This window comes from Phalacrocorax carbo, chromosome 21 (genome assembly GCF_963921805.1).
Source record: "Phalacrocorax carbo chromosome 21, bPhaCar2.1, whole genome shotgun sequence".
Taxonomy (NCBI): Eukaryota; Metazoa; Chordata; class Aves; order Suliformes; family Phalacrocoracidae; genus Phalacrocorax; species Phalacrocorax carbo.
The window spans coordinates 2,603,213-2,624,335 of NC_087533.1; the positions used below are offsets into that span (position 1 = coordinate 2,603,213).

General features: G+C 40.0%; 1 protein-coding gene across 7 annotated transcripts in view; it reads right to left on the reverse strand.

Annotated features, from left to right (window-relative positions):
* Positions 1–246: 246 nt before the first annotated feature.
* The window catches only part of ZBTB44 (zinc finger and BTB domain containing 44), a 41,668-nt gene continuing 20,791 nt past the window's right edge, over positions 247–21,123 (reverse strand). For 4 of the 7 annotated variants that reach the window (XM_064471019.1, XM_064471018.1, XM_064471020.1 and 1 more), the window contains 4 exons: positions 16,927–17,011; positions 11,253–11,416; positions 8,607–8,907; positions 247–6,519 (listed from right to left, as the gene is read on the reverse strand). In XM_064471019.1, the coding sequence (XP_064327089.1) occupies positions 6,237–6,519; positions 8,607–8,907; positions 11,253–11,416; positions 16,927–17,011 (833 nt within the window). In that variant the 3' untranslated portion in view covers positions 247–6,236. The remainder of the gene's footprint in view (positions 6,520–8,606; positions 8,908–11,252; positions 11,417–16,926; positions 17,012–21,123) is intronic. The other 3 variants (XM_064471023.1, XM_064471022.1, XM_064471024.1) reach the window with 3 other exon arrangements.

The following is a 21,123-nucleotide window of genomic DNA, read 5'->3' on the forward strand; positions in this document are numbered from 1 at the left end:
TCATGTGACTTCTCCAATCATTTATTAACACTTGTTTTGTTTTAAACTACCTTCCTCCCACTGACGGCTGCGGCAACAGTGACGTTCTCCTCATACTCAACTATTTTGAGACTAACTGTAAGCAAAAGTTACACGAGAACACAGCTCTGGCAACAGAGCTGCACCTTCTTACACGAGGTCAAAGCTGCTCTTTTGCACTGTGAGACAAGCGCTGCTATACTTAAATAACGACACAAAGCAAAGATATACTCCATAAAACATTAATATTTTAATGAAAAATCTTAGCTTCATGTTTCTATCCAAAGACACTCAAAACTAGTTTTTCTCCCCCCTTAATTTTGACCTATAATGGGACCGGTTTGGAGATTTATTTTTTTTTGTATTTTAGAACATTTTTTTTTTAAAGATTAAACAACCAGGCTAGCAAAAAGGTACCCAATACATACTTTTCTTATATCAAACAAGCTAGTATTTCAATACAATGTAACTATACAGAATATATACATTACACATATGATCACAAAGCAAACACTACAGGCTCAGAACAGATTTGAAAAAACATGATATTCACATTGATTACAATAACTCTAAAAATGATTGTAACGTTGAAACGGCACTTAGTTTACAAAAAAAGTCACAAAAATATATATAGCCACCAAGAACTATGGTTCCTGAAAAATACTAATAGCCAGATAGTATTATATAAAATGTGAAGTGTATTTAAACATCGTATACATTAAAAAACAAAACCAAAACCAAAAAACAATTCTGTTAAGTCAATAAACATGCCAAGTAACCTAGCTGTGGCCAGCATCAACAAGAGAAGCTGTACTGTGGATGAGATGACGACTGGATATACGGCTGGTGATCGGAGACTGGCACAGTTAAGGGGGTTTCACTGTTACTAAAATGCACAAAGAAGCCCAACAATAATTTAATTCACATTTTTTTTTCCTCCAGCTTACTCTTTTCCCTCTTCGGGGTTTCACCATAGGGCAGCACCTAGAGCGAAGGCACTGCAGGAACAGGGCAAAGAAGCTGTCCAAGAACTTTGTGTAGCCAGGGCTATAAGTCAGAATATCAAAAAGCATGCATCAGCTAAACGAATGGTTAAACAAAATCACTCCTCTGGGGACTTCAGCAACCCTCAGGAAGACTGCAGGTACAGTTGCCACACAGGCTGGCAGCACCAGGAACTGACTCGGCTTTATACTTTTTTTCTTTTTAGTGCAACCAGATTTGTAGTAGAGACCTGTGGGACACTGCATTACTGTGATAGCACACGTCGAGTTAACAAAAACCCAGAGCAGTAACTACTGTTGCATTAAAAAAACTTCACATTTGTTTTTTTATGGTACATTTCCTCAAACACTTTGAACCGACTCAACTCACTAGGGACCTCTGATGTGGCTGAGGTGCCGTCCAGCCTTGAACCCTCTTATCTGTCATCGAGATGCTATGGAATTTATTATGTCCATACTTGGAGATGAGAACCCTCCAAAACCGGGTTTCACCTTGCAAGCAAAACTTGAACGTAATCGATCTGAATGAAAATCAGCTATTTTCCATATTCTGATGGTGTGAAAGTTGCGACGGATGTAGGAGCAACAGGTGCTCCTACACCTGCATTTTCTCCATCCCTGCAGGGTGCACAAAGCTCCCGTTCTATTTGCATATAAAATGCTTCATGGTTCGCCTCAGAGAGAGACCGGCAATAGTCTCAGCGCTCTCACACCCTGGGGCTGGAGGGGAAAGCCAGCAACCAAGAAGCGACTGAAGCCCTCGTATAAAAACTTTAAACCATAGCTTAAAAACAATAAAATTTTATCCCGTAAGGGACATATAGGGATCATAGTCTTATAAAATATATTCTACTGCATTGGCAGCTATTACTTTTTTAAAAAGTTTAAATTCACACCTTTTAGACTCAAGATACACGTGAACCCAGACCACTTTCAATAACCTAGTCTACTAATCTCTCAGTATGAGAGACTTGACCATAGTATCTGCGAGCCTGACAACTGAACTCAAACTGTAGTAAGACAGACGACTCATCAGGAACACACATCTTCTCTAATGTGGTGTAAGAACAGTGACAAGCAGTTCTGACGGGGAGCTTGATTTGCTAAATGTGTAGGCATCCCCACGGGTTTCCAGGGGAATTTTGCTATGTGTCTGCACTGAAAAACACAACAAACCCTTACAGCACGGCCCTATCTCCCGCACAGCTAAAGCATCACTTCTTTTTCTTCCGCTCTTTGCGGGGAAATAGAAAGCTTCTGAATTTTTTTCCCCTCTCCTGAAACACCACATTAAATCAGGAGAAAACCTATCCCTTCCTTTCCCGTTGTCCCCATCAGACGTACTGCTCTGCACAATATGCAAGGAGTAAAGACCCTGCATGGACTCTGAGAGTCCGGGTCCCCGGCGTAGAGCAGAACCTCGCTAGTTCTGTGGTAGTGAAGGCACTCTGCTTGTAAAATAAATGGGCGAGGGAAGGATTTTCCCACTGAGTGCAAAGATTGGTGCCACGTGGGAGAAGGACACGCAAAAGCAAGGCATAAACCACTTTTGTGAATGAACGTGGAGACAGCTCCTCCACAAAGAAGCTCCCGCAATGGGTTGTGTGTGTAGCTATTTGGGAGGAATTGTAAGCAACTTGTGAGGGCCACAAAGATGATGAAGGGACTAGAGCATCTGCCACACAGACTGAGAGTGACGGGACTGTTTTGTCTGGAGAAGGCTCAGGGGGATCTTATCAATGTGCACAACTCCTGGATAGAAGGGGGTAAAGAAGAGGGAGCCGGACCTTTCTAGTGGGCACAAGCTGAAATACAAGAAATCCCATCTAAACAGACTAAAACCGTTTTTTATGGTGAGGGTGGTCAAACACTGGAACAGGTTTCCCAGAGAAGTTGGGGAGTCTCCACCTTTGCAGGCATTCAAAACCTGACCGGGCTGAGCAACCCATTCTCACTGGCTCCGCTTTGAGCAGGGGGGTTGGACTAGGTCGCCTCCAGAGGTCCCTTCCGATCTCAGCTATTCTGTGATTCTGTGATCCTTGTCACACAGAAATAAACATGCATGCCAAATAATGTAGGGGAGAAAAAAAAGGAAAAAAAAAAGAAAAAAAAAGAAAATGCACTCCAGAGTTCAAAACCCTCTGATAAAGTATTGAAAGAAATTTATGCTTTAGGTTTAATCCCAAGTGTAGTTTAAGGCAAGGTCCTTCGTTTCTTCTTGCTTAGTTAGAGATCCATCTCGTTCAGTTTGGAATTTAAGCTTAATAGCAACAAAGATTATTTAAGACGTCCTATGTTTTTACACCTCTCCTGTGAAGAACACCAGCATTTCAAAGAACTGAACACTTCCAGCAAGTTAGGGAGTAGAAGTAAAATGATAATTTGTATTTAATCTGTGTCCACCTCTATGGAGAAGAGAGATATAAACAAGAAACAATTACAAACAGGAAAATTAACAAGTAAACCCAACCTGAAAACAAAGAAAGAAAATCCTCTAAGAACCCTATTGTTCCTGCAATTGAATCAGACTGAAAAGTGAGAATGAAATTAAGATGTTACACAGAGATTACCAGGTCAAAAAGATAATGTGTAACACAGTGCAATGAACAATGAAACCCATGGCTTGCTTTGTACCAAGGCGTTAACAGTTAACTCATTTCTTTTCAAGGAAGAACAGATTAGAGCTACAAAGTCTTTTTAACATTTTCCCCCCTTTCTCTTTGGTATTCAGAAAGCAGTTTGCCTTCCGGCACAAAATTTTAAGTCTTAAAAATCCAATAGCCAGACGTGTGCATTCTGTATTTGCACATCTCCCCACTGATTAACTGTTTAGCAAAACAGCTGATGGGTGAAAACGATCGGATCCTAACAGAAGACTATGTCCACCTCTACCTAACCACCTTTGATTGTGACACCTGTACAGCCTGGAAATGTGCTTTGTGTAAGCACTTCTTACTACGCGATCACAAAGGATTCTCATATACCTGCAAAGTGGCGTAACACCAGGAAAAAAAAGAAAATTGTATATTTGAGTTCAGTGTCATAGCCCTGTAATTCAGGATAAAACTCAGCAAAAAGGCATTTTCTTGTCTCGCTGGCTTCTCAGTTACAGAAACCAGAAGTGGATGAGAACTGGTCTTTAAACTCAGCCCATCGACAGACACTGGACTAATTCGCAGTACAGCATCCCAAAGCCAGAACTACTCCTTCGAGCCCTTTTAAGAAGATGTACACAGGTAGACACACGAGAGTGAATTGTAGCAGAGAACCTCTTTGCAGCATGTCTCTAAAACGCCCTTTGGATCTGGTGGAGACACTTCATTCCAGTAACTTGAAAAGGACTTAAATCCCAATGGTTTTTGCTCTATTTAACTAAAATGTGTGGTTTTTACCTAAAACACAGTGGAGAAAAATTGCTAAAGTCACTGAAACCCTTTAAGCTCTTTCCAAAGGGCAATCAACTTTTGTCCTTACCAAAGTCTATTAGTAGAAACAACTCAGACCTACGGAGCATCAGAGCTGCCTAAGCTAACTGAATGCAAACTGATCTTGCAATATAATATGACTTTTGTGTCTTCTGTTTCTTCAGGAGCAACCTCTCTCTATTGGTTCCATTTCCTCCTCATGTTTGCATAAAACAAATCTGGACAGAAAACAATTTTTAAAACCCCAAGATTCAAAACTAAGGGTTTTTTTATCACGCCTTTGGAATACTAAGATCAAGTAATACCTACTCGCTCAGCATGTCATCTGTAGGCGACAGGCATTTGGCATCAAACACTGAGTTAACTTCAAGAGCAAGAAGAAAAATCACAAACCTCCTAATGTATTTCCTAATTTAGGTTTCAAAGCAGTACTCTAGCCCAAACAGCCTCGATGAACCAAGACTCACTGCTCTGAAAATCCCACACCCTAAATTTGCAGCTTTTTCTAAATATGGAAAAATGAAATTGCAAATCTTTCAATTTATTGCGTACTTGAGCTGCGTACGTAGCTGGAGTAATGGCCTTTAATAAACCGAGTTGGCAAGGATTTAAAATGTTTTGTAACAGGAACAATTCATCATTGCTATATAGGCTTTTTGTAAACAACCCCCTGTTGGGTTAGAAAGTTGGCCTCTGAAGAGAATAAATTGCTTGTTTTGTCCAAAACAGACTAATAAAAATCTGAGAAACTATACATGCATATGTATAAACAAAAAAATGTGCAATAATGCACAAAAGAGCTCATTTTTTCCCATCTGTAAACTCCCTCTAGCTAGCTTCTGGGGATTAGTAAAAATACAGTATATATGATAGGGGGGAAGCGACCAGCATTGCAAACACACTGGCCATGATTTAAGAATTTCAGCTTGGGACAACCTTCATTTTCATACGTGGTTCCCCTTCCACAGAAAGATACAGTCGCGAGATATTTGTCAGGCTTGCACGGATATATGCTTTTCCATCATCCTCGATTCAATATGTACCATTAGACTTCTCCTGACCATAGAACTTCCACGCCTAACCTTAGATGGGCAAATCTGGACAGGCTACTCGATCAAGCAGTTTCTAAAAGGACCGGAATATAAGAAGTACACCTGGCATGACATCATTTGGTTTGTTCAAACTGATTCATCTGAGATGAAAAGGGACAACGTGTTTTTTAAAAAGAGCGTGACTGTTAGTTTCAAAAATGCTTACCATTTCCAAGAAAAGGGCTACAGTAAGCGCTTTGAAAAACAGCAGGCACAGAGATAGGAAGTGTCATTTTTTTTTATGCAGAAGATTAAAGCATCCACTCAAAACTAGTCAAAACTGTTCAATAATGATTTCCAATGCATCCTTTTGTTTGTCATTTTAAAAAGGTTCCCTCTGATTTCTTTCCCTTAACCAGAGGGTCTGCAGAAGCAAGAGAAAATTAATGAGCTGCTCTAACTGTGGCAGAAGAAATAGATAAAGTGATCTGATTCAGTTGTTCTTCTTTAGAAGTGTATCACAGCTTCCATGATGTTCTGACAAGATCTTTTTGTGCATTCAGTCTTAAATATTTTCACAGAAGTGATCATTCAGTCATGAAAAATAATGTAACATCTGTTGCAGTTTTCTGTTTAAAGCGTAGCTTACAAAGTAAAAAGGGAAAATCTCCCCACTTTTGTTTAAAAAAATTAAATTAAAATGTACAGGACCAAACACAGGCACTTTCCAAAGAACAAAAATTAAACCAAACCATGAATTATTCAATAGTAATGGATGACAGCTCCGGTTTCGGAGGGTCACCCGCGGCTGCCTCAGCAGTGGCGTTAGTCTTTGGCTGCTCTGGCACATCTTCTTCCTTCTCTGCCAACCCACCCAGAGACCCCAAGGGGAAAGTGCTTTCACAATTCTGAGTTGACGACACCTGTGAAATGACAGGCATTTGGACAGAAGAGTTGCTTTCAAAGCCATGCTCCCCTAGCTCATACTGCCCGAGGGTCTCTTCTTGTTCCTGGTTTAAGTAGTCCGGTACTAGGAAGTCACTAGAAGAGGGGCAAAGGACAGAAGAGAAATGTCATTTCTCACACAAACATTAGCGATACCAGTTTCATCACACAAGCTACATACTGCATTGCACAGAAAACAAAGATATTCATTTCACATTGCTCTAAGATCATCACAGCGACATACTTCACTAAGCACTACAACCTGGTTCTCATTTAAACACAGAGAATTTATTCAAATGCATCTATTTCGCGTTGTTGTGCATCCATACTTCCTACACAGCAACTTCTTATTATTTAGATCGTATCACCTTGATGAGAATGAAAGTTAATGTCTGGAACATCATACGGCACTGAAAACCTCACTGAAAAAAGGGAGCACTCAACCTTTAAAAACAGAAACAAAAATGAGTTCAGCATTGGCAAAGATGTGGCCTTTTCCACCACCGAGGTAAGATCCACCCAAGAAACAGCAGCGGCACTCCTCTCAGAGTGGACAGGCTGTAAACAGAAGTGTGAGGCCAGGAAGCAAGGGTTGTGCTGAAAGCATAAAGAGGCTGCCAACTACAGCGGCGTTTTGTGATGCTGACACATATCACGCTACTGTGAAAAGAACGGAATTGCGTTTCCTTCCCATTCCAGTCCTTTCTGGACAACAGCTCTGCAACTTACTCTTACCAACTGGTGGCTGAGCGTATCCAACGAAAATATACCAAACTCTCCAGTAGTATTTTCAGAGCGTGAGCACATAACGAAAATAAAATTTCTTTGCAAGTTTTCAGCACCAGACATGTAAGTTCGTACTTGAGGCAAGTGTGTATATATATATATATTACATACATGCACGTTTGTACGCTTTGGTTCCTCCTTGCAACAATCCCTTTAAAAGCAGTCCTTTTCTTAAGTGACAGCAGCATTCACCGCTTCAAATTCACAATCAACTACGCTAAACATAGTGTTTATAAATTCAAACTAAAGGAAGGCCTACAGCAACTAAAATCACACACCTTAATCTGTCTTTAATTTGACAACGACAATGAAGCGCTTACCACAATCATGGCGTCATCCCTTAGACTTTTTGCCCTAGTTTTGGCACAAGCGCCAAGAACTGCGTAATCCCACAGGTATGAAACACTTGTACTTTTAAATGATATTCTGCTGGAAAACCCGTGACTGGCTTTCCGGGTTTGCTCTGCAGTTCTTTCATCCTACATCACTTCTGAGATAACCAAATCAAACAAATAGCTGAAATGTTTTGTAGGGGAAAGGGCATAAAACCTAGAAATCATGAGGGATGGTATTGTAGATGCCATAACATTTACGATACATTTCCTTTGCATTGCTGAAGACAGGTCACTTATACACACCGAGCTGCACCCTCTCTATAGATTTAAGAGCTGAGAGATCTATCTTCCTCCAATTTCCCTTACCCACTTTCATATTTTTCTACCTCAAATTCCATTGGTTACAAACATTTCTTTCAATATGAGAATATAGTGTAGTCTCACACCTCAGAATCCTTTTAATAGTCTTTAGTGAAGTGCATTTGTGAGCTATGCCAAGTCTTTTGTGCCCTGATAAACAAGAAATGCCCAACTGGCCCTTGCTATTTTGAACGCTATTAGCCTGATCATTTAGTAATATGTTACCTAGAAAATGAAAAAAGAGAAGGTATGAAGTCATGCAATCTTCCCACAACCATCAAGCATCAAGCAAGTACTGCTGTCATGCCCGTTCCCTATGTAAGTGAACAGGCTACGTACGAGATTTTGAATGGCAAATATTGTACAGAATTCCACAGATACTACAAATAAAGAACACTATGGCTTAACACCATTAGCCTGCCCATAGATACTACTGCAAAGAGAAATTCGGTAGCCCAGAAGCAGCTTCTGCATATCGCTCGATTCTTCGGTGCCCTCCTATATAGCTTATAGCTGTAAGACAGATCAGATATGACAGAGTGGCGCAAGAATGGATTTGGCTGGAATTAACTGGCAACCTGATGAGAGGCACAGCAGGCTGCCCTGAAAGCAGGAAAAGATGATTTAGAAAAAAAAAAAAGAAGGAAGGAAAAAAAAAAAAAAAAGCAAGTTTCCCTGTTAGGTTTTTGCTGTGCACCTCACCTGCTCTGGAAGTAGTTTGCTAGCTCTGACGCTTCATGGTTCAAGCTCCTCAGGTGAACGATTAAATTTCCAGAGTTGGTGAACATGGCGCCACATGTTTTGCACTCGTAAATCCGAGGCTTGCGGATAATATGCCGGGAAACCCGCATGTGGTGTTTATATTCCCCGAAGGAAGTGAAAGTGGCACTACATATCTGGCACCGGAAACAGCGTTTACCTTCGTGCTTCAGGCGATGCATCTTTAGCGAGTAAGCTCGGGTGAACTTTTTCCCACAGCGGTCACACTGAAAGGGTTTAATGCCTGCGGAAAAGAGAGCAAGAAAAAAAACGTTCACCTTCTGTAATGAGAGGTCACTGGCAAAATCCTTCCAGGTTTCTAACAGCAAAAGGGCAGCAGCTGTGGCCAGTCACAGCGAAGAGCTCTTTTAGGAAGAAATTCTCTGGTTAACTTTAGAACGGCAGAAACAATTATCGCAGAGCTCCACTTTCTCAGAACCAGCTGCCAACAAATTTCATAACAATGTGACCTGTCCGTTACGCTTACACGTCTTCTTCCCCACAGTTTAAAACGAGCATAAGCCTCCATGGATTACACATTGGTTAAGATCCTGAGCCGCAGCCAAAAAGTATCCGTTGCAGCAGTCATCTCAAACCATTTTTCATTCTCCCTTTGATCTCGGGAGATTCTTGTGCCAGACTGGTTCCCAACAATGCAATTATCAGACTACCCTTAATTGCAATGTCTTTTTCTGGCTGCCTTTGGCCTCAGAGAAGTGTTCTGGCAGGGGGACTTGTGTGCACAAGGATGCCCCTGTAATGCTGCAGGAACGGTGATAAAAGGGTGAAGTAGAAGCCTTTATATTGCGTGGGAACCTTTCTATACAAGAATCTTCAGCAACTTTGCATAACAGACAGCTCTCTGAGACAGTTTAGGTTCATGCCTCTCATTTTTTTCCTGTATTAATTTAGGAATTCTGTCAGTAGTTCGTTTCTCATTTATTAGAGGCACTAATAAAACCCTAAAACATACGAGCTCTGCAACATGTTGCAGTGGCTGAGAGTGTAATCACACCCAAACAGAACGACTACAACAGAAAAGACTGAATCACCAAGAAGCTAAGATTTAATAAGAAGTCTGAACTCCAGAAAGTGTGGAAATCCAAACGTGAGGCCAAAAGCCTGGAATATGGAGCTCTATTCATAATAGGGCTGTCAAGGAATAATAAAGGTTTTTTCAAATGCTGAATGTGCATCAGCCCAGGCTGTTAATTCCACCAGTCTTTCACTCTGCTTTCCTTAACGTTCAAAGCAGGAGCTGAACTTTTAATTGGGGCTTTTACACAGTGAAAGCTGTAGTTAAGGTTACACGGAAACTCCTTGTTAAGCATGTGAAAACAAGTTAATATACTAGAATATTGTCTCATGGAGCTAAAACTTTTCATGCTTTCGTACTGCCCAAGGGCGTCTACTTCCTCTGATAGTTTGAGGAAAGCCTCTTCAGCCATTTTGCTTATGTGAAAACAATTTGAACATTTACAACTTTTGAGAGTTTCTTTTGCACACTAATTACTCTAAAACTGCTATTCAAATCTCTCCCAGCTTTGCCCAGGGGCTGCCAGTTCACAGGTTGGCTAAGAGACGCTTTGCTGAAGAGACGCTCTGTCTGCTCTCAGCTAAGACTTTAGCAATGGGCTTGGGACGATTTTGCACCCGATACACCCACAGTGTTTGCTTTTTAAAGTATTAAATACATACTATTACCGCTGGCCTAAACATAGTACTGTCACTTTGCTTGAAGGGATTTCATGAGTAATTGCTTTCAGTGAAAAAAATCTGACAATTGTGGTTGCTCTGCCCAAAAATGGTACAGCATCTGTGGGCAGGTAAGAGTCAAGCTCAAACCAGGAGATGCCAAACCATGAGGCTTAGCGCTCCAGCGTGATAACCCTTTAATATTCCCTTCATTCACCGAAATGTCAACGCTATTGGCAGATAACGCTGACAAGTCTTGAAGAACACTGATAGCAAAGATGTTAGAGGTTCATACTGAGGCTGGAAATCAAAATGAATGCAACAGCTTGGGGACGAAGACTCGGAGGAGGCATTCACACAAACCTTTTGCTACTTGTACTGTCTGCAGCAGCCAAATTGATTATCAAACCAATTCAGTTGTCCTGCAATCTCTCCAAAAATTCTGAGATCCAAAGGCATACAGCACTCTTCAATGCAAGGACATAAGACAGATAATATTTTCTATATTATCTGCAAGTCTTCTCTAAAACACAGCGGACAATTACATGTAAGAGGAAGAATTTCAATCTACATCACTTCTTTAGTGTAATAAACAAGCCAGGTATAGTTCATGTCAATCTTTATCATGAAAATGACTTATTCTGAGGCGTTTCAGGCAATCAGATATTTTGCAGTCCACACAAACGCTAATCAGCCATGAGCAGAGCTGTCAGTCAGATCTGATGCCTCAAAACAAGCATTCAGTGAGATATACCTACCCAAGCTTTCTGAAATCAGTTCTCAAGCACTTGGCAGGTGATTAAAAAAGAACTGCATTATTATATTTTCTGCGCAGCGAGCAAACCTCTGTGAGTCTATACGTTAGCAATGCTTGGAAACAGTAACGTTTCTTACCTGAGTGGATAAGCATGTGTTGTTTTAAGTTCTGAATGCGAGTGAACCGGACCCCGCAGGTTGGACACTGAAAAGGTCTGTCTGGACCATTTGGGCTGGGTCTCTCTGTGCTGCTGGTAGAAGGAGCAATGTAGAGTTGGTAGGGATACTGAACGTTCTCCAAACTACAAAGAAAAGATTCACTGATTTACAAGCAAGCTAGAGGGAAAAAAATAAGAAGCCTTGCCCATGGAAATCTGAACCTTTAACACATTTGTATGTGAAGAAGAAAAATACTGCTCTTTTGCATTTCTCTTGAGATCTATACGTACGCCAGAAATCTCTGCCTCTATAGCAACACGTCTGACCTGCATCTGAAGTCTTATAGTCTCTGACTTTGCACACTGGAACAAAACCAGAGAAAAAAACTGTGACTTCTGTTTCTTTGGGCAACAGGTCTGAGCACCAGCTGCAAACTGGACTTTGTTTTCCAGGCATGGACATTTTCTCAAGCATAACGATGATTTACGATCAGCAAACAGTCCCTGAGGAAGAATTTAAAGAACTGAGCAAACTGGAAAGAAGAGGAGTATTTTGCAGCTTTAATGATATTTACAGACGAAATTAAAGCCGATTCGTTTTCATTTCAATCCAAGTTCAATGAACAAACATTATTATCTACAATTTTGTATTTCTAAGTTTAAAATATTAATCTAATTAATCAATACTTGCTCCTTGTCTGATTCAATTGGCTCTACGAGAACAGCTCAAGCACTGCATTTAAAAAGCAGCACAAAGACTGTAATAAAGGAACAATTTAACTTTCACAGTAATTTATTTAGAACTGCCTAATTGCTCCTACAGAGCCCCTAGCTAAAAACTGGTTAAGGGAACTACAGTGTTATAGTCCAAGTCCTCTGGCAAGGAACTTGCTTCGCTAAAGGGCACAGTGAAATAAAAACAAATCTGCTGGTACCAACATAACAATAGGAGTTTGCACTTACCTGGGGTTTCCCTTTCCTGAGCATTAAGGTCTACATTTTTTGTTGAAATAGACATTTCAGCTTGCTCACAGCCTGATGCTGTGAAGATCAGATGTCACTGGCAGCAGGGAACTGCTCTGACCCTGAATATTTCATGGCCAGAACAATGTGATTTTAGTTTTACTAAACTGTAATGTCTGAAATGTCTTCAGAAAAAAATACAACGATGTCTCCTGTTGCACATAGTCAGAAAGTCTCCCTAACTGAACAAATCCTTTTGCTGCTCTGCTTCCACCTCGAGCCCACATTGTTGGTTTCAAGGTTGCGCTGAATTCGTGGACTTCTAACGTCCACAGGAATGAAACCTAAACTTTGCACCAATAGATTCTCCTACACATTATACAAAAATCCACAGACTAGAGCAGCACAGGAGGACAAGAACTAGGACCGTCTCTTTAAAATCAATATCTTAGTTGTCTTTGTCTGCTCTGGAAACAGAGGTCAATATAACAGGGAGAACTGGGTACCTGAATTCTGAGTACAGTGATGGGTCTCAGTAGCAGAAGTTCCAGTTATAAAATTTATCTGGAGAGAGAATGCAGCCAGTATCTCTCGATACACACAAGAAAAAAGAGCTTCCCGCAGGAGTTTAGTATCAACCAGTATGTAAAACCCATGAGGATTTCTGGTCTCCCATGGAACTGGAATAATATTTGCTCTAAGGAAGAAATTTGATTGTTTTTCACCTCTTTTTAATACACAATAGGGTCCTAGAGAGCTGTGGAAATGATAGATGCTGACAGACTTGTTGATCTTTGCTGAAGGGAGTATTTGCAAGAGGCAAGTTACCAGCTCATATCCTGGGCCAAAGGTAGTTAGTTCACTGCCACTTACAGGTCTAAAAAAGCCAACTGATGGCTCACCGAATGCACCTGAAATAAATGAGGGTGTTTTTCAACATAGGCTCTGATTTCTATCTTACCAATGAAAACTCCATCAATATAGGCTAACAGACAAGTATGTTATCCAAAAATAAATACTAAAACAAAAGAACAACATTGCAAAATAAGCATAAGACATAGAAGTCCAGCTGCCACAATAACCTAATAACCAAATGGCCAAACTGATTTGGGCCCAGGATGGACAACTTTCCCCGCATCTGGTATTTGACAAATGTCATGCAGTCTGGCTAAGGGGCGAATCCCTTCAGAAAAGGTTTCCTCACGCTCCGCTGACTGGAGAATTCGCAATTGAAATTTCCACAGCTATGTGCCAACAGAAGTGACAGCCGCAGTGCAGGGGTGATAAAGGGATGACCGGCTGGGCAGCACAAACCCCTGCTCTTAGATGTACATATAGATACGCACATCTCATCTAGTGCGCTCAAGTAAGAATTACATTTTGGGTTTTTTGTGACAACATTTAACCTGCTTTATCGAGAACTTCATCTTCTGGTAACATGTGTCTTAGGTCCTTCTTCCCTCACTCCTGGGTTGGGGATACTGTGTAAGAGGCATGTAAGGGATACTGTGTAAGTACTGTGTACTTACTGTGTAAGTACATTGTGCTCCTAGAGATTTCTAGGGAGACAAACTAGGGCAGAAATTAGGAGTCACAGCTCTCCTTTCCTTTCCAGCTTCCTCGGGCTAGCTCATCCTCAAAGCCTGTGCTGGTGCCAGCTTCTCTGCGATAGAAACGGAAAGGAGAAGCGCTATGGGGACAACCTCCCTAGAAGAAATTTAAAATAATGTTTGGTTTTTCCTATGTAAAAGCTTCATGATGAGAAAAGCAGATAAAATGGGAATCATGAGGCTCTCCAGCTACCAGTGACTGGCATGTTGTTTTCCATCCTTACGCTGCGAGCAGGCTGAAATACCTATTGGTGACATAACCGCAGGCCTTAGCACAAAGAAGAAATTACATTTGAAACACAATTAAATTTTCCCTCCCCTGCTTCTTTTTCCCCATATGTACTCAATTTTTCGTGACTTGCAATTTGTGATAAACATGGCAATTAACAGTTGAGATGCATTTAACATCTCAGAGAATTTCTGTAACAGCTAGATAAAGAGATAGGTTTAAAATGTTTTCACTGTAACGTTCAAGTATTCCACTTGCAATTTTTTCTTCTTTTCACCAAGAGATGACATACATATTTAACTATGTAGAACTAAACTCCGACAAACGTGAATGCTGGAACGCTCAGTGAGCCTAGAAATCTTCCCTATTTGTAAACAACAATTATTTTAGAAAAGTGGAGGTTCTCATGATATTGGATCAGAGACATCTTTTATAATTGAGCCTTTGTGACTCCTTTTTAAAAACTCAGCCACGAACTGATACAGAGACTAACTGTTAAACCGGCCACGGCTGAATTACAGATCTCTGCTAGCAAAGTGTATTGCAAACCAAATGCAAAATATCAGGGAAAGGATATATCAGGCTTCCCTGTGAAACAGTAGTTTTAATACTTAACAGGTTCCTGTGTGCCTATTAAACCGACAAAAATTGCATGTGACCTGATGTTTATAAAACACTGCTTATTGGGGAGGATCGACTAATTATGCTCATTATTTAACACAGAAACTCAAGAGATAAGATATCCTAAACTTTGAAATATTTATGATTCTTTCCACAGTGTCATACTGAAAGACCTTCAGATGGAACAGTCTTTTGCTCTTTTTTATGAATAGAAAACTCATCAATACCTATTTTTCAGTATAAATTTGCACTCTCCACTCACAGCTGATTTTGACATTTTGAGCATCTCTACTAATACAGCAATGTACAACCTCGACTTAAACTAAAGGTGCATTAAAGAAAATACCAAACAAAAAGTGAGGGCAACTTTCTCCATCCGTACGATTTATTAATCATATTTTCATTTGATTCAGCTAGAGCTGAATGTTTGATTTCATTCAGAATTCTGTATTATCTCATTTTATGCACCAAAACCCATGTGCCCACCTTGCCGCACAGTGAATGACAGGCCATATTTATTTGCTGACATGCCCATCCTGTGCTTGAAATGGGAATTCAAAGGCCCAGCGCTCGAAGGACTGTCACAGCGTATCAGAATGCACTGTCCCATCCCAACAGGCATCTACACGCACACATGTGAAAGAAGACTTCTTAGGAATTGGAAGCACCGTTTTACACATTTAAATGCTTGACAAAGTACAGTCTTGGCACTTTCATTTCAAGTTATAAAATAAATCACTTGGTAGAAAATTTTAGTTCTAGAGACTAAAATTCTCATAAATTCCCATAACTATTAGTTACCTTATTGTTATATAAACAATGTGCGAATTCTAGTTCATTTTGCTGATGCTTCTGTTACTCTGAGACTAATTTTTTCAAACTTGGGCACAAACTAAGGCAAACGTTCTTCCCTCCTCTGCACGGAAGATATTTTAGTGGGAATTTTCAGTGCTTTAAAAGGATTTTGTATATTTTGAATTTTCTACGCAGTTTGTGTTGAAGCCCTAAGATTTTATAGGATATTCCTGAAATAATCCACTGCCAAAAACCACTTGACTTTAGAATTACAGGTTTAATCCAGGATTAAATCCAGGTTTAAAAACCTGGATTAGTTCTAGTGCAACACGTGCTCCTACTATCAGTTCAAACCCTAAATGCTGGGTTTTATTTTTATGCTGAGGTTTGTTAGCAGATAGGTAAAATTCACTCCGTCATACAAAAAAAATCTTATCTAGGCAGTTATTTTCCCTTCAGATTTAATCCTGCAATGGGACAGGTTTTAGATGGGAATGGCACGAAAGATTTTATGAGCTATGAAAATGCAGCTCTTGATAGTTATCTCTACAGGGAGTTTCACTTGACACAGTTTCTGGAACAGCTCCCAAATGCTCACACGTCTTCCTCAGACCCACTTGTCTAACAAACTACTGTGCAAAAGCCAGCTTGTCAATACTTTACAAATTTTGCTTAGAAAGGGAATGGCTGTAAGGCATATTCGACACATACCACAAAAGCAAAGGAACAGAAGTCAAAGCAGTTGTGCATACCCTTGTATGCCACTTGCAGGTACATCACTTCGCTCTAACAGAGCCACAATACGTCTTTGACCAAACAGGCCCATTTTAGTTCCGCCTTCTCTGCCAGCCTTCCCTTATAAGGGATTCCCTTAATAAATCACTCATCCCAGCACAGCAAAAGACCGCTAAAAATTTACAGTAAGCTGACACACAGCATCTTGGCAAGAAGCTACATGCAGAAAGTTTGGGAGACAAGATTTAAGGCTGCTCTGCCTGCTCTGCGGTTTATGGCAACAGCAAACGCTGGTGAAGTCAAGACTAGGTACTTGTTTTCATTTTGTTGCTTTTGTGGCTTTACGTCAGCTTTAGCATGCGTGCAATGACCACACCTGTTTCACAGTAAAGATTTTTTTTTAAAATTTATTTATTTATTAATAAAAGAGCAGTGATGGAGAAACAGCAAAACCATGAATATCTTTCTTCACCAGTGTTGCCTGGAAAAAGACAGGAAATGAAAAGCAGCAAGCAAGCAAATTCTGACTTTCATCACCTACATACTTCTAAAGCATCTGATCCTTCAGGCACTGATTGTACTTTGATCAACACAGAGAATTAGATGTACAAACAACTAAACATTCTGGGATTAAGGGTGGGTAGGTTAATTACAGCATAGCACTTGCTGCAGAACAGTTCGCACACTACATTGGTACATACCGATCATCATCATCTGCATGAGCGTTAGTGCCAGAGGTACTTTGGAGTGTGGGTAATCCCTCCGTAACCCCCTCATCTATTGAGCCTAGGCAAAGAAAAAAGGGCAATTTAATGCAAATAAGTGTTCAAAAAGGGTTGGGGGGGCAGGTAGATACACACAAAGCTTGCTTTCCCAAATCTCTGAGACACACTGCTTCCTGGGTGACAAGATACTAGAGTTGTCTTGGGAAAATCATTTAGAAAACCCAGAAGCAATGTGTTCCTACTCAGATTCTCCTCTGCACAGATTATCTAGCAAATGGACAACTCAATAAAGGGCAAATATTTGGCACACCTAGAAAATGGAAAGAATCTATGTTAAATACAGCCAGAGTTTTCAAAACACATCCAGTACTAACACTGTAAAGCAGAAACGTTACCTTTGCCTAAAGGGTCTATTTCATCAGTTTTCAAGACTTCTTAAGCAATAAAGAGTTCAATCCTGCTACGCTACATTACTTTTGTGTTCCAAATCTTCCAGATATATTTTCATCGGTAATGCCTTCATTTATTGATAAGATGCTTAGAGAGGAAGAGCCCTCTGAGAAATCAGAAGTGCAACACAAAAGAGACCAAACATCTGTTTGTAAGAGAAATGTATACACAGAACCATTCCAGAGCTTCGTTCAGTGCACCAACAATCAACCAAACGTAGCTCAAGTGGGTTTTGGAAAGAGAATCTAAGGTAAATGCAGCACTAAAGCAAACTATGACTTCATTCACCTGATGTAGCTGTTGCTCAGAGGGGCCTCCCTCATTACCGCTTAGAGTTTGGCATTCAACCCTTGTTTAAGCCTATTAAGCAAGGTTATTTTGGCGTGATATCATCGTAACAGAGAAGGAAGTTGGCAGTATGGTGCTAAAACAATCCAGACAACAGGCACGCACCCCCCACCAACCATACCCCTTGGTTTGGTTACGTGTGACCATTTACATAAACCATGTGTTGTTCCGTCTTTAAGCTGAGTGCAGAGAGCAGACTGGATCTCCTCGCATTCCTCCTTTTCCTCTGATGATGTCTACAGGTGCAATGGGAGACAATAAAAATGAATGACTGAACTCCACCAAATTTCAAAAGGATCAGAGTTGCTGTCATTCCTGTCCAAAACAGGGGTACCCAGACCATGACGTATGTATGATTAGTAGCACCAGAGTCACTTGGAAGTGGTGCAGAAGTAATTCCGTCTTGCCTCCTCTCCCCTCTGTTGAGACTGAGCACTAAGCACCGCTTGAACTTTCCCCAACAGCCAAGTAGCCTTTGGGTTTCTACCACTGAATCCATGTGAGATGAGAATGGACGGGGGAAGGAAATTTCTCTCTCCACACCTAGATCTTGAGAACAAGTGAGGCTTAGGACAGTGCTAGGAGCTCTTGCTAGTCTGGTAAAAATGATTCTGCTTATAAGAGAGTGGTACATGACTAATCTAAATTTGGGAACCCTTCTCTAACGCTCACTAGGAAAATCAAGTGTCATTAGGTCTACAATGACAAGTATGAGACAAAATGAAAAACCAAAGAGAAGGAACAAAGACATGGAAAGAGAAGCAGAAAATGTGCTTATTTTGCCAAAAAGAATGAGAGCACTGTCTCCAAAAAAGGCTGTCCCTATGAATGACAGCATGTGCTACGAAACCTTACTGAAGTGAAGGATTATTGCCTTAACGTGACCTCATATTACGGGGCCAGCGACGGCAGAAAACTTGCACCTCTAGCAGTTTCAAAACAGCACTAGTAGAATAAAAAATTTTAATTTTGTTACAAGCTGACAAACTATGTTTGAGAAATTCAGCAACGATGCGATCTATAAAGTGACAAAAGTTAATCCCATTTTGATTTATCCTTCTTTAACTGAAAGTCTACTGAAAAATTAGCCCAATTGCTCTTAGGTTAATTTTTATGCCTTCACCTCTCAAATGGAAACAGTGTTAATGAGTTACGAAAATATCTTCTCAGACATAGCTATTGTTGCAGCCATAATGACTTATTTATCAAGGCCCTGCTTCACATCTCCTTCCACATTATAAAGTGCTTCCAAATATAATAAATTGCAAATGAACAATTCTTGAAATTGCCCAAAGAGTGAATAAGAGCTTTTTGCAAAATCAGAGAGGCAGGAATGCCTTTATAAATGCACTATAAAACACAGAGATAAATACATGCAATTATACAAGGAAAATATGTTCAGGGAGAAAAAAGCTGTACTTTAACATATCTTGCTGCCTCCATTTACTGTTCTTATATTACTGCATAAGAAAATACATCTTCGGGAGGCAAAAAGTGCTTTCTAGCTACAAGGCGTGCCTTATCATATATTAGTTACACGTGAACTGTGCTAAAAGCAAGAGCACTATTTCTCTTTACAGCTAAATGTGAATAAAAACTATTATGAGGATAGTTAATAATGTTATGCAAAGACCACTAAACACTAATTCAAACATATTCAAGGACAAAGAGCAGATTTGTACTTTGAAGGTTTGGGGGCTAGCGTTTTTCTTTGCTCTCTGTAGCCATTTTAAGGCAGAACATGCTGTACTAATATCCTCAATAACAGACATTTAAGTTTAAACATTATAAGCACTGAAGCCTAAGATCCTCTGCCCCATGCCGTAAAAATGGTCAGGTACGTGACCTCAGTGGTACAAAACCTAGAATAGGAAGCAGAAAATTGAAAACTTGCCCAAAAACATCACATGGCTTCAAAACAGACACCTTTAGAGACAGATGTGCAAAGTTGCTTGCCAACAGAAATCGTTCAGGAGACTAGCTAAAGCAAGAACAGAATTCAGTGAGGTGCCTGGCTACGGGAGTATGTTTCAAAGTAATTTTTGTTTAATACCAAGACTCTCTTAGAAAAGTAGCTGTTACAGCACTCAGTGGCACCTCTCTCTCCACAGTTCCGTCCTAGTCTCACATTTGCATGGCCCAATTCATTCAAACCACTTTTGACTATGCAATTTTTCTGGTATTTCTAACACCAAGAGATGTCCTCTGAAAACTCCTGTAAATCACACGCTACTTATCTGTAGCCTAGAATTTACACTCAATTTGTCCTTTTAAGCTGCTTGGGTGTGATAATTATAGTTGGTAAAACTCCCTCCTTTCACTTGATAGGTTATTTTTAACTTTCTCCGATAATTATTTCTACTTGTTCTGTTTTGCCCGGTCCAATTATGCTGATGAAATAATTTGCATCTCTTATCACATGGCCCTGGCGAGGCCTTTCCAAAGTTCCTACTGTAACAAGTTTAAAACTAAGTCAAACTAAACCTCTTCTTCAACAATGACCACTTTGCCTGGAGACTACCCAGCAAACAAATTATTTCTTTTAGTTTTTGATCCATGCACTATTTTGGCAAACTGCATTTAAAGATTTGTATTTAAACTGATCTTAAGTCTGCTTCTCCGAAAAGGTAAACAGCCTTGTCTCCAATAAATAAAACATTTTCCTTTGGAAAAAGCATTACCAATCTAAAGTATCAACACACGAGCTACGCAAACAGACAAACAAAACCAACAATATAAAGTCTTGAAGGATGGGATAAATGGAAGATATTTTAATTTCTTTTTAGTGAGTATTACCTGAATAGTTTAACACTGATTATATATTGCAATCCTGGAATGCTCAGGCTGATCTAATGCTCACTTTCTTCAGAGAAGGCACAGTGTTACGCTGACCAAACAAAACAAATAATGCAAGCTACTAGGCTACATTTATTTACTTTGTTGTAGTTTATTTTTTTAATTAACCGAAGCAGGCTTTCATGTATACATTACTTGAATGAAGTAGTCCAGTCCATTTGCCATTCTTATGGTCTTCAAACAAAACAGGCTTTATTAAAAATCTTTCAGTAAACAAACTCTACCGAGCACAGGTCAAACCACTTAACTGAAAGCAAAACAGCTGACTTAGGCAAAAATTTGGCAATTAAACTAGAAATATAGCAAACCCCATCTTCTGACTTACTAAAAGCCATTCAATGCATTCTGTGCAAAGAGGAAAAAGAGGATTGTTACAGTATTAGCTATTAATAAGCAACAGCCTGCTAGAAGAACCCAAAATTGGCTTCAAATTGTCTTTCATGGAAAAAAGGTTTCTCTCAGCAGTTGGCAGTATTTGAAGAAGCAACTTGAGAACCAAATCCCACAGAAATGGAAAGA